Genomic DNA, 15,009 nt, shown 5'->3' with positions numbered 1-15,009 from the left:
GAGCCACCCTGTGTAAGCCCTCTCCTACAGTCCCTCTCTGGTGGACAAAAAAAATTACCTGAATTTATCAGCATTTACCTGAAAGAATTTCCATGGTTTTTTTTCCCCCACCCCTTTTGAAATTCCGTAGGGCACAGGGAAGGAAGGCCTCATCTGGAGGAGACTTTCAAAAGTGAAGCTGTGCACCAGGTTACAGGAGGTTGAGTGATACTGGGTACATTAAAAGCCAGTTAGGGTCAATACAGCCGGGTTCCCATGTACTTACCACTTCACAGGCTTCTCTTTTTGACAAGCAATTCCATTTACAAACCTACTCAGCAACAGTAGTCTTGTAAAGTGTACATGTAACAAGTCACAAGTTGTTCCATTTATTTGAGTAAATATCTGGTAAATAAAATCATCAGTAAACATTACAAAATTAAATACATTAAAAAAGCTTGCCAGTATACATAAAATTCACAAACATGTATTTCTTTTGAAAAATAAAATATGTTCAGAGCACCCTTGATATAAAATGCCTGACTAGTGTCACCTACCAGTAAATGGTAGCTTATCAAACATTCTAGTTAGGACATTTTCCAGAAGGGAGCAGGGATCTCTGTTCTTGCTCTTAGAAGTAAGAGAGCCCAAGGTAAGAAGTCTCCCCACTTCTCAGGGCAGAGCCATAAACAAAGGTTGTATTACTCTTTGCCTACCGTTACAGGAGAGGAATCTGCATCTGATTAAGACCACACCATTAAATGCAATACAGTACTTGCAATTCATTTTGGTATCCCTGCCTTTCCTCCAGTATGAACCAGCTTTTAAATGGTGATGGACATTTCTCTAGGTATCACTCCAGGCCCATATTCAGTATAGGTTAGCAAAGCTCCAAGACACCATGAGAGAGGAAGTGATCCTGGAGAGGAAGTGATCCTGGCAAAGCATCAAAGTCAATCAAATAACTTTTAAGTCTACAAATTAAGCCCTTAAAATTCCCAATTTTCATATGCTGCAGTCTAAACAAGGAGATATAATGAAATTCTTCACTGGGCTGCTTTAAGGGTATTTAGAAAAATGGCAGCATTCTTTTTAGTAATCTAAATTGGTACCTTCTGGTAGCAAATTTGCAACAACCACCATTTAAATAATTTACTATAACAAACTTCTCCTTCCATCCATGTGAAACAGTATTCACAACCCACTTTAAAATTTATGTACAGACAAGCACAAGAAACTTGACATCCATGAGTTAAATGTACAACCAACTTAAGAAACGTTTTGCAAGGAGAAGTCTCCTAGCTCTGTAAATTTACAAGATCTTCTGGTTCACCACATAGGCTTGCTTCCCCTCATCACTAACTCTTGGATTCTTCACTTGCTTCAGTAATCCTCAGGTGAAAGTTGAGAGCATCCAAATTGTTGGTATTTTTGATTAAAAAAATTTGACACTTAAAAAAGAACCCTTAAAACACACAAAAAAAATTCCTTGAGTCAAAACTGAATAAAATCAAAAAAGTTGTGGAGAAAGACAATTATTTTAATAAGGTCTTGTATTCAAAGTCCCATTTCCCTTGCCATGTCTTTTACAGAGTGCTATTACTTTGAGTTATTTATATACTCTTCTTTTGAGGGGGACTAAGTTTCCTCATTCCTCTTATCCGAGTTAGCAGCTCTTTGATAAATTCCTAGGGGAAAAAAAAGAAAATATGAGTAATTTTAATGATCCCATAATACCATAATCAAGTTTTGTTTCTAAAAAGCAAACTATACATTTTTATTTAAGCTTTTACTGCTAAGCTGGAATTTCTCTGGCCTGATCACCAGGAACCTTATACACACCCTTCCCATCCAGCAGAGGTGTGAACAACAAGCTTTTCCTTGTGATTGTGCTGGCTCAGTTGTTAGCCATCTTTCAGGTTTTTACTACACAGGGCCTTCTACCAACTACTGAATGAAGCAACACCTATGGCTGGATACAATGCAAACAGTCAAAGCAGACTTCCACAGCTTAATCCTGCACAGAAATCAGCACTCTTGCCAAAAGAGGTGTTTCTCTTGCCAGTTTCCATGCTGGAATCAGTATTTTGGTTGGCTGCATACTCAGCTGTACAAGAAAGCTGATCTGGCTAAAAACTCGGGTGTTTTTCCTCCTGCCCTGCTACTTTACCAAGCTGGCTCAGCCCTCTGATCAGGCCCACCACTCAGCCCACACTAACACTTGTGTCAGCCCGAGGCAAGGCAGGAAGAAGGAACCAGAGGTAGCACCACTGGTTTATGATGGGTGAAACTGGTTGCAGAGCCAAGTGAATGACACTAGTAAAAAACAAAACAAAACAAAACAAAACAAAACAAAAAAACCCAGAACAAAAAACCCAGAACACAACAAACCAATTCATGGACCAGGCACAGTGATATTTTCCCCAGTTTCAGCAGATTTTCTCTTTTTTAAACTGTGTAAGAACAGAAGCCTACAGGTTTGCATAATTCAAAATTCTTTTGGCATACAATTTCTTGCAGGTGCATTTAAAGCTAAATTACTTCCTTGCTGTCACATTGGGAAAATAATGTTTATCCACAGTACTATGTATACACCTACAAAAAGGTTCTTATGAAATCAGCTAGCTATAAACATGGAACATAATTATGGATTTAGTCAGTCAGATTGATGTGAAAAGCCAGGTTGGACAGGGCTTTGAGAACCTACTGGATGGTGTCCCTGCCCTTGGCAGGGGAGTCAAACTAGATGATATTTAAGGTCCCTTCCAACCCAAACCACTCTATGAAACAACTAAAAGCATTATTTCCTGGATGAATGCTTAAAAATTCCAGTGAACAAAGTCACCACCTAAATGACAAAGCAGTACCTTTCAAAACAGGTCATACTGAAACATGCATTACAAGGGGCTACACTTTGCACAAGGAAAGTCTCTGTAAATGTGTATTTTAACTTGAGAAATATGTCAGGTTTTTCTGGTGGGACCATGGTCCCACCAAACCAATTTCCTTTTCTGACAGATTATGCACATCTATAGTGAAGTGCATGTACTGTTGCACTGTGGTTATTGTTGCATCCACGCTACCTGTGGCTGCAAGGAACAGCAGCGAAGGCAGAGCAGCTACACGACAGTGGGGTCTCCACCCTGAACTAAGTTAAGGCCACTTAACTTACACACATAGATGTAAGGAATACATCTTATGCATATCAATATCACACTTCCCATCTGGACACACACACAGCCTAATGAGATAATCAGAAAAACAGGTTTCCTAAGACCCCCAAATCCTCTCCCTCCATCCTCTTGAAGCTGTCTTCTTCCACACAGGCACAAGCCACTGCAACAATATCAATCCTAAACTTGTCACAGCCCAGTACTTCTCCACTAAAAAACAGAAAAGGAGGAAGACATGCTTGCGCTAAAAATTCACAGTTCTCAACAAACTTCGCAAACAGTTTTGTGTCATCCTATCATCACTGTAAGGACCTGTTAGATAATGCAAAACTGCAGGCATGGTGCTGCTTGAAACATATAAACACACTTTCGGATTTTTTTACTATCAAATTTATATAAAGCCCTGCTTTATATAAATCATTAGAGAAATTAACTCCCTGAAGTGATCTTAGAAGATTTTTACTTGGGATTAATGTCATTAGTATTGCCTTTCAGCAAGTAGTTGAAAGTTGACAAACCTGTAGTCCCATGCCAAAACATCAGATTAAGACAGCTTTGGAGAGGAGTGGGCTGAAGTGCAGTTCCTCCCTTAGAAAACTTTATTAATTGCCTGTTCAAGCCACAAATACTCTACAAGACACTACATCTGGAAACTCTGCAGCAGCTTCACACAAGTAAAAGCCTTACAGGAAGGGGCACCTGCAGAGGGGACAGGGACATCTATGGTACTCTGCAGTCATTTGGGACATCCCACCCTGCCATTTCTCTAACCATTCTCCCACAACTCCGTAGAGTTTGGAGCAAGTTTCCCTTAGATATGAAATGTAGCCGGGGTCAGTTGCTTTTTAATATGATATTATACCAAGAGAGAGGAATTCCTACCCTTATACTTTGAAGAGTTACCATAAGCACCTTCTTTTGCAAAACAGGGTATTTGCTTGAAGTTTTCAGGCAAGTTTAACACCACCTGGAAACTTCTTAATGCTGCTAAAACAAACCAAACTCTTGGGTCAACCCCCTAAAGGAGGAGATCTGAGGTAACTGCAACTATTCTTAAGGCAGAGGAAGCATTCATTTGAAGAAGTACCTGTAATAATTTAAAATGCTTTATCCCTCAGGAACTATTTCTTCTTGAAATAAGGGTCTGCAGTACCAAAGAGTAGAACCCAACAAGAGCATTTTGCATGTGGCAGACATTTTGCATAATGCAGTACTGCTGTTGTGCACATCCCGTGGACACCCAAACCACAACACTGGCTCAGCACATTTCTGATTTAAGTATCACTTTGCATCTGACACTTGCATGGAGCTGGCTGTCATTAACACAGTTGTGCTCTGGTGCTTGTGCCTTTCTTGCTTTGCAGTTTCCCATCAAGGAAAAGCAGTGTTCTAGAAAAGATGCACATTTTCCCTCATGGAGGCAGGAAAGAAACTTCACAGCATTTCAGTAACTAACCAACTCATCTTATGACAGTAATGACCAATTTTTTCTTAAGCCATTGCTCAAAAATTGCAGTGTTGCTCCTTGTGGCCATTTGAGTCAAGACTTAATATCCACATCTATCTCCACCGTGTACACAAAAATCATTTTACACAGAGCATTTTATTGAAATCCCCTCTAACAAGATACGCTGCAATTTAGCATCAGATGTTTGAAAGCTGATGGTGTACTAATCTATGTTAAAAACACTTCTGTAACACAGGTTGAATTATCTACCTATATATACTGATTTAATTCACAGAGTTAAAAAACATAAGAATAATTCAGCTAAGGATTCAAGAATTTATTAATTATTCCTTGAAGGGTTATAGCCAGGAATATACAGGCTACATGCACTTCTAATAGAAAAAAAATCTCATACCAGCACTTTGTGCCTTGGTAAATGAAATAAAAAATAAAATTTTTTAAATGTGCAAAAATGTATGCAAACTTAGTTAAAATTCTTTTTTACAGATTTTGTGCAAGGAGGCACCCTTGCTACAAGTATTGAGAATCTTGTTAATTTATAATACTAAACCATTGTTTCTAGAAGACACCTTTCTAATTCCAAAGGCAAATTTTAAGGAGAGACAGACTAAATCTATAGTTCATTTGAACTCATCTATATTCAGCCTTAGGCAAAAAAATAATAAAGGCAAAAAACAAAGGTGAAATGCTAATTCAGGAAAGGGGAGGAAATCACTTCACCTCTCTGATTTGGTGGTGTGACTCATTGTTTTAATGAGGTCATTTGACAGACAATGAATTCCAGGCTTCCTATTCAAGTCTTCCAATTAATTCTGGAGACTAATTAGACTCTGTCTCTCCAGATTTCTCTTCCTCAAACAGTACACATGTAGTAGGACTAGTTTTTAAACTAAAATTTAGAGTTTCTAGTCCTCCTGCTTCACTAGAGCATGAAATGAATCCTAAGCCACCTTCCCTTCACAGCTTTAGTTCCCTGTAGCCAGGTCAAAAACCAAGATTTCCTTAACTGTTTGCCCAAGGCTATTTCTCGGAGACAGCCCCATTGGTTGGATGTAAAAACTAAAGTCAGCCTGGAGAGCAATCCCACAGCTACTTGGGAAAGAAACTAAATAATAACTAAAAAGAAAAAAAATCGACCAACCAAAAAACCAAACCAACAAATAAAAAAAAAAGAAAAAGAGGGCACCCTACTCATCTTACTGCCAAACACCTCTTCCACAAAGGCTCAAATCTGAAGCCAATCGTAAAGAAGGGAACTGCTTTGGGAGAGCAGGGCCAGAAGATGCCCTCTATTAGCAAGAACCAGTGCAGCGTCTCTGTAGCCTCACTGAAAAATGCCATCAACATGCCCTCTCCAGTGAGGCCACAGCACCATTAGTGTCCAGAGGATGAAATTTTTGCAGCAATTTAGCTTCTTGGTGAGCTCTGTACAAGGCACTAACTACATACTACAAAGCTTAGCTATGGTAAAGACTTGCAGCCCAATTATTCTCCAGTTCAGCAGCACGTAAACAAGCACAGGTTATTCTTGTCAAATCACCACTTGCCCTTCCATTGTGATATTGCTATAGGTATTTATGAGTTGTATTCATGAGTACTTGCAGAAATTAAAACATGCAAGCTTAATTCCCTCCAAGGCTGTAGTACAATACAGGGCAGATCTCAGCAGGCACATAAAAAGTTTTAGTTCACTGAATTCAGTGGTCAAATGGATGAACAAGAAATCATGCGTTACTCAAAATGCATCTGCCTGCATCACTTTTAAATAAGCATGCTTTCTAACCCTTTTTCTCTACAAACTGTCCTATCTGATTTCAAGTAATAGGGACACAAAATACATTTGCTGTGACTTAATAATTTGCCACCCATCAGCTGCTCTGGCTTGCCCATATGTAAGGCAGCACACTGCACTGAGGCTTTAGGACACATCTATAGTGACTATTGCTTCTTGTGGGTATCCTACATATTGCTGCCTTGCAATTTCATAGAAAAAACAACAATTAACTTGAAATAATTAATAAAATATTAGGACCAAAATAAACATACAGTCCTTCAAAAGTTATGGGGTTCTGTGTTCAGAAGCATTGAGCTTTCTATTCATGCCTGCATACTAAAAACATACATTATGTCAATAGATACACAAAACAGCTTTTATCTTAAAAACCATAGTGCCAACACCACTCGAAAAAGTTGCATCACAAGCCTCTAGTTTGCTCCAGCTAGAAATTAAACTTGGAGAAACATACAGTTAAGAAAATGCATCTCTACCTTTTTCAAAAGTGTTAAAAGCTGCTGAAATAGTCAAAGCACTGAAGTAATTGAGTAGTCAGTAAGTTAAATCTCTGCCCAAGTTCTCCAGAAAATATGGACAACAATTCAACATAGTTTGTTTGCAAACCACATCGAAAATTATTATAAGTTTCCACCAATGCAATTTTCTTTAATGATGCAACTTCATCTCCTTTTTCTCCCATTTTGCCCTTTTGCATTTTAAGTGAAGAATTGTACTGGCAAAATAGATTTAATCCTGCTTGAATGAACCCTCCACCTGAATGGGGGAGATCTCCAGCCCATTCATCTGAAGCTTTGTATATTTCCATAAGAAAAGAAAAAAGTAAATGAACTGCAAATCTAATTTATCCAGTTCTCTTCAAACACTCGTTGTCTGCAGACCGTGTGTTGCTCAGCTGCATCTTTTGGAGTCAGTAAACATATAAATTGCCCACTCATTGAATTTCTCTCCTATAGCAGTTGAAGAATTTTCTTGTTGTTTCTCCTGTCATCACTTTGGCTGTCCCACTAGTGGAAGCTTTAATTCACATCAGCCACAAATATTTCAGATTTTCTCCAATGCCCAGTCTAAATGAGTGGCCTTGCTGTTACCAATAGCAGAGATAACAGCAATACAGATTCTCTCAGCCTTCTTCAAAATACATGTCTTGAAAAAACCTCATTGATTTCACAATCAAACTGTCCTCCTATCCTAAATAAGGGTCTATTGTGAAGCATCTAAACCTCATCATCAAGATTGCAGATTATATTTAAATTTCTTTGTTATATTCACTGCTAACATCAATAATCTCCATCACCAGATGATGACAGAGAACATCAGGCAGAACTGAGATAGCAACTTGACAAAGGTCAGAGTGGGATTTTCCACAAGTGACATGTGGGACTGTATGAAGAACTGACTGCTTTGGCACACAGATGATGCAGGAAGAGGATGCTGCTCCCTGCTCCTCTTCAATTACAACAGTTCAAATCCAGAATTTGATTACAGCACTGATTTAGCAGATACCACATCCTTTAAGTTTGTGTACACAGTAAGTCTTTATATAAAGGTCCCACCTTAAGCATATTTCCATACAAATTAAAACAGCCATAACTGCTGCCTAAGAAAAGCTTTCAATATTTTAGAAGCACATTCAACAGTCTAGCTATATTTCCCTTAGAAGAAAGGTTTTGTAATAATTCCTCATAAGTTACTGTCAGCTACTATCTTTGGCCAAATTATTAAAGAGGCTGGGAACTCTTTCCATCTTTTAAGTGACCTGGATAACTCCACTTCCTCTGATGAAAATCAATCCAGGATACATACAAAAATTCCTCAGTCTTTCCTTAACCTTCAGTCTAAATGGAAGGTACTAAGCAAAACTGACTTAAGATACACATTTGCAGGTTTAGAGGTTTATTTTAACAGTTGGGTAAGAGCCGTGAGTTATTAAGCTTTCTGCCTGTACTATTTTTCTTTATGTTCTGAATAGCAGAGACAGTATCCACTGTAAAGAAACCAAGATACAACACACAACAAGCTCTATAAGTCTTATCAAGTGAGTCTTTCTGGGTTAATTCCCTGCACTGTCAAAATGTTTGTACCAGCAACTACTATAGCAATTCTGAAGAATCTTCCCCATCTACCATAGGAATCAATAAAAATGGAAAAGTCTTGAAGAAAATATCTCATGGACTGAGAAGTGCCTATTCAACTGCACCAGCAGTTCTTCCGGATAGTCTGACTATCCTTAAGCCCCAGCAGTTTCTGTGGCTACAGCTGCAGATATTACAGAAGAACAAATGTATTTGCAGCCTTGTTTCAAAACCAAACACCTGGCTTCTAGTCATGCACAGCTGAGAGGCCACTGACAAGAGGAATCCTGTAAACCAACCCCTCTATTAAATACTGTGCAGCAGCCACTTCTGGGAAAGAACTGACTCTATAAATGGAACTAACAAACTGACCCATCATCTAGACTTTTGATTTTTTTAATTATTTTTGTTCCTCTTTCTTTTTAGAATGAGTCCAAAGGGTTTTTTTACAAAATTTACTCTTCCTAGTAAACACATATTACTGTAAAAAAAGCAGGCTGTATTGACACTGGACACATTAATGGATACGCAAGTTGAAAGCTGGGTAACTAAATCCTGCTAGTACAGGTTATCCCACAATTTTATTCAAGTCCATTCACACAAACAATTAGCTGAGCTGCATATCTGCATAACAGTTCTCAGAATAAATTTTACTGTCCTAGATAAAATTAAATGATTTCACAGTGAAGAGCACAGTCCAACACGTAAATATTTTATCCATCTGATGAGAATTGTGTTTAGATTTCTTATAACATGGCAGCTGTGTAAGTCAGTATAGTCAGTCAGAGCATTACAGAAAACAATATTGATAGTTCAGCTGGAATGACCAGCAGCTCCTCCACAGGGTACAATCACATTCCTACTGGAGCCAAGTGAAAGGCACAAACATTTTCAGGATATAAAGCTCCAAGTTTATCAGCTAGACATTCATATTCATCTAGTTACTTTATCATAAGAATAAAAATAAAGTTACTTTAGCTTGAACATAACTACATTTTCCACAGGATAATAGCATTTTTAAAAAGTCTTTTACCTCTGTTGGTTTGTAGCAATCTACAAGAGTTTCCTAGAAGCAAAATATGAAAGCATCAGTATCCATACAGAGTAATAGTGTACATAAACAAGTCATGGTATGAAACCTGGCAAGGGAGGGGAGAAAGAAAAGGAGCAACAATCTTTGAATCACTGAATGAAGATGTTACCAAAAACCCAGAGTTATACAAGTCACCTTTGCTCCCTAGGTGGATCAGAATGATTTGTACCAGGAGAGAAATAATGGCTTCTTTCCCCAGGTAGGAAGTTACAAAATCCCTCTCTCCAAGAAAACCTGAGAAGAGGAGGAGAATCTAAGAACATTTCTCCCAGCAACAGACATGTGAAAGGCAGCTTTCTGTGAGGACATCAGAGTCTTTGCAATGCAGAAATAGAAACGTTAGTTATTTCTAGCAGGGCATTCCTAGCAGGGGGCTGCTGCAGCTAGTTTAGGCAGAAGGAGCAAAGCTATTTATGAATGCTGAGCAAACAGCCTGGGGCCATGCCCCACATCTCTGTGGCTGGCCAGGGGGCACTGGGAAAAGGGTGCTAACAGGCACTGAAATCAGATGTGCTGCATCTAAGCACCACATTAGTCACCTCCCAGAAGCAAGCTGAGGGCAAGCCACAACTCTAGAACAGTTTTTATTTTCTTAGTGCATCTGAAAAGATTATAAATGGAGACATTTCCTATTAGTTTTACGTATTGATTTAGAGAGAGATATATGTTAAGACAATGATGTTTCTTTTCTTCTCCCCCTCATTCTTCCATTCATTAACTTCTACCTCACACAGGATTCAAAGAATTAGAGAGCTGGCTTGAACTGAGTAATTTCAAAAGACAGCTTTTGAATTTCCCTACTAATTCCTGTTCCTGGCCATCTTACCCTTTCTTTCAACTTTTTGATGGGTTCCAATTTCTATCTAGTATAGACAGAAATAATTACCAGTAGTCTAAGCACAAGGGAAGATTTCTGGTCTGTATACACGTGCATACACATTTCTGCTGCTGAAGTGAATCACAGAAACTATCTGGTCATCATAACTGACCCTCAGTCATACAGTTTTTCCATGTGACTGTTCTTCATTTTTCTATGTTTTCTGTTCTTTATTTTATATACTTGTACAAATTAGAATGAGGCTAATTTGGCTTAGCATATTTCCCTCTATTACTGGATTCTTTGAAGTTTTATTTACTAGTGTTACCACCTACCTTCTGGAAATTTTTTATCTAAAAGGATTTTGATTACCTTTGAACAGTCTGGTAGACTATGATAAACTAGACCTACGAACCTCTCCATTCTAATTCTACTTTTACAGTGGATTCAATCAAACACAAGATATCGATCCAGATGCATTACTTCAGCCACCTTCTGATTTAAAATTATAAAATAATATTACCTGTAATTTGAGAGCTCTCTCCTCTTCGTTGGCTGCATCAAGAAGGTCATCAATGTCAATTTCTACATCTGGCATTTCTTCTTCCTGAAATGCAAAAATACCCACTTAGTCCATAGAGCTATCTTTTAACTAACCCCAAAAGCAGCCTAGTGATAGCACACAAACCCATCTTCCTGGAGCCAGACAAGGAAATCAATAGCGCATGGTGGCTTGATTCCTTGCTCCCAGGCCAGCAGAAGGCCAAGCCCCAGCCTCACAGGAGCTGACAACTCTAATCAATCCTTTGCTCACAGCCAGGATGTGTTACTAACTCATGGCCAGCAGCACAAGTCATGCTATTCTCACCATACTGGGCACTAGGATAAAGAAGAAGAAGGAAGAGGAAGTAGATAACAACTGCAGCAAGCCACAAAATTGTTTTGAAAGCATTTTAGATTGGACTGCTTATTTTGGTAACACTGTGGAAGATCTCCATTGCTTAAAGTTGACTTACAATACAAGCTTCATCAGAAGAATTCAGATTTTCAGTACCTGCAGTGAAGCACAAAGTCTAAGGCATAGAGTATTTTAGAGAATTTTTCTTAAACCTCCTCCACCCACACACTTCTCCCTTTGCATCAGCAACACATCAGATGCCTTGCTCCCTGAGTCAGAGCAGCAGTCCACACATTTTGAAGGACCCCTGAGCTCTAGAATCCCAATGAGAATTCACCATCCACAGATATCACCATTTATTGCATTTTCAATTATGCAAGAGATATTCTGCTGGCCATTTTATACATCTTCTCATCAAAATTGTTATGCAGCTCCCTACTGCACATACAAAACTCTGATCTCAGCCTCTCTCCCACACCAAGTCCAGCCTTGACAGAAGCCTCAGTGCCATGGCACACAGCTCCTCTGTTGCCCCTCCTCCATCTAAGCCAACACATGGGCACTGCAAGACTGTCCTCTCCCACAAGTACACTGCCTTCAATCGACTCACTGACACAGCATCACTTTGGCACCTACCTAATGAAAACAGGGACCTGAAAGCCTCCAAAGGGGAAGGTGGATTTAAGTGTCAGGATGAAGCAACAAGATCACAGCAGCAGCAGCCCTCTTGTACCCTACCAACACTTTTCAAGATCCTTTAAAGAAGCATTTTAACAAAAATGTGGTGGTTCTAGCAAGTTGCAAAGGTTTCAACAATTGTGAAATAATTCAACAACTGTGAGATAATGTAAGAGCTCCAATAGCAACTGCCTCAGGTAACACCAAAATTATTCTTCTACTGGGTAAAAGACAGTCCAAACATCAGCAACAAAGATAAGTTAGTTCAAGTTAATCTAACAGAAGTTAAGCACCAAAGTGGCAAATAACCAGCTGTATCAAACTCCAGCTAAAACACCAACTGTTCTTTTTGAGTGTGCAGAGAAAGGACAGAAGCTGGATGATTAAGTTCCCCATTCCCCATCTCTGAAGGAAAGTGTACAGGGACACGACAGCGCAGTCACACAGGCAGTTAGACCCAAAGAACAAAAATACACAAAGCACACCCTTTGCCCAATTAGCCTGGTCAGAAAGGAAGTGTGGACGTTTGCTGAAATGAAGTAAAGATACCAATTATTGTAATGTAATCTGGCAATACAGGAGTTTATAACCTTATGCAATTTAGCAATTTAAACAAGAGGAAGAGGAAGAATTATAGGCTATATATTCAGTAAAAGCCATCAGAATTGGAAAGGATAAAGAATAATACATAACAGTGGTACAATTACTTAGTGGCTTACTATCCCAACTCTAAGCGAATTCACATATCACACCAAGAACCAGAAATTCCCCACATAGGTAGAAAACCTCCTGAACATTCTATCTAAGCAGCTCAGCCTAAATACTGTTAAGACAGGGTGCCTGGAGTAATTTGTCACTACTAGTACTGTAAACTTCTCAAAAGACACATCCATTGAACCCTGTAAATAGAAATAGTGCATCTGTCTGCATTTAGAAGTGCTGTTCAGCACATTGAATATTTTGTCAGATACACATTTTGAACTCTTACCTCTTGGAGCGGCATTCTAGCAAACTGAAACAACGCTGAAAAGCAGCAATGAGGGGAAATTGCCTAGAAGGTATCTAATGCTTTTTTGTGATCACACTTCATTGAAGTTGAGTACTCCTGAAAGGTTAGTTTCACGCTGAATGGTACCAGTTCAGTGGGAGAAATCCTGCTTCTATCCCTCTTCCCTCTTCCCTTCTTCAACTTTCTCCTACAACTTCAAGGTTCACAGTGCCATGAATTCAGAGGGCAACTGCACCAGCAGTTCACTGAAACTTTGGTATAAGAGGTAACAAAGCTCCTGTACATCACAGAAAGTGATAAAAAAAATAAACTAGAAATATTTCTGAAACAAGGAACTATAATTGTATCTGACACAATGGCTTTCAACTAAGCTACATTTTCTGTAAAAGATCATGTGTGTCTTCTTCACGTCACAGCAGCTTTGAACTCTGATACACAACACAAATGGAGAGGGAAGACCAAAAAGGTAACTCTTGCTCTTACTTTTGGCTGAATGAACAGTCAAAACATCTTTTCTCCATCTGAACTACTGTGCCTACATGATCTCAAGAGTTTTATCTTAGGCGTGAAAAACAAGCCCTTAGGTCAGGAGCCTGACCACTCCACAACAGCTGTAATGAGAGAGAGAGGAAAGACAAAGTCATGCCTTCTGTTTGACGGATTTTACTGATGAGATTAGTCTGGTTGCTCGAATTACAATTAAGCAGCTAGATACAGATTGGGCTGGGCCAAGCCTGAAAGGGTCTGTGCATAGCCAAAGGATGGTATTTTGAGGGTCTTGTTACTGTCATGAGGCTGTGCAAAAAAAAAACCAAAGCACTGCCACCAGTTCTCCAGTAAGAGTGAGACAAAGTGATGCAAATAGCAGGTGATGGCAGGGGGCAAGAAACCACTAGCAGCATGCTGACAGGGAGCAGCCCCCAGAAAAGCTAAAACAGAAGGGGTGCGGGGGTTCCAGGTGCAAACATCTATCAAGTGAAACTCTTGGGGGAGGGGAGGATGGACACTCTCCTTTTAAGCACCCTCTGCAGTCTGCATTAACAATGTAGGCAGAACATAAGCTGATTTCTGCTTAATTATTCAAAAGTCAGAAAATATCAAAGACAACTTCCATGATATTTAATGCAACTTAAATTCAACCTTGCACTGAAAGACAGCCCCATTACTCTTTAGGTTGCATGAATTCTTTGCAGGCTATGGGCAAAAGACCTTGGGCACAGACATGCATTAAGCAGTAAACAGCTGTAGCAGTTTAAGACATTACAACCTCTGCAGCTGGCAGAGGTGAATGGAACAGAAGCAGGTGAACATCCATTAGTGAGACCAGAGAAAGGCCTTCAAAACCAGCTCCCACAGCAGCTTAAGCCAAAAGGCTGGATTTTGCAGGGGCATCTCGAAGAACACTTGCACACTCCAGTCTGTTGACCCTGAGGACGGCACCTCCAGTACAGCAAAAGCAGGTCTGACATCATCCCAAGTATCTACTAATTAAACATTTATTGGAGGCTTTAAAATTTAAAGGGCAATAGTTGCCCTATGGATAACTTCCCATATAAATCCAACTGGCAAATTAGCCTATTATCCCACATCCTCACTGCCATTCACTGTGCACTATCTCATTTGTAGTGCTGGGAAATAATTAAATAGGCTTGTTTGATTTTTGCTTTAGATTTCAAATATGGGAAAGAAAGGAGAAGTTAAATCCAGCAAGAAAAGTTAAAGCCATTGTTTTTATAGTGAGTTTGGAAACAGCAGGAAAGGATAGCAAAAGAAAAATGAAGGAAAAGGAAGGGAAGATGACTGTACAATTCAGACATATGAAGGTTTCAGATTGTATGAATCAGGGATTCCTCTTGGGAGTCCTGGAAGATTGCCAGTAAGTGATCAAAACCAAACTAGAAAAAAAGACCAGTTTTTCTGGAAATATCCATTTAATATATGAAAATATTTATTTATTTTAGAACAGGCATTTGCTGGGCATCTAATACAGGCAGCTCTAAACAAGTTCATCTGCCGACATGGATGGC

General features: G+C 39.2%; 1 protein-coding gene across 1 annotated transcript; it reads right to left on the bottom strand.

Annotated features, from left to right (window-relative positions):
* Nucleotides 1–329: 329 nt before the first annotated feature.
* On the bottom strand, nt 330–12,976 carry PPP1R14C (protein phosphatase 1 regulatory inhibitor subunit 14C). Its single transcript, XM_017739427.1, is given in 4 exon segments — nt 330–1,667; nt 9,521–9,553; nt 10,921–11,049; nt 12,962–12,976. Coding segments are annotated over 4 exon segments (252 nt in total). The 3' UTR covers nt 330–1,592.
* Nucleotides 12,977–15,009: the final 2,033 nt, after the last annotated feature.

This window comes from Corvus brachyrhynchos, unplaced genomic scaffold (genome assembly GCF_000691975.1).
Source record: "Corvus brachyrhynchos isolate BGI_N302 unplaced genomic scaffold, ASM69197v1 scaffold14, whole genome shotgun sequence".
Classification (NCBI taxonomy): domain Eukaryota; kingdom Metazoa; phylum Chordata; class Aves; order Passeriformes; family Corvidae; genus Corvus; species Corvus brachyrhynchos.
This window is presented reverse-complemented; position numbering and strand designations above follow the sequence as displayed.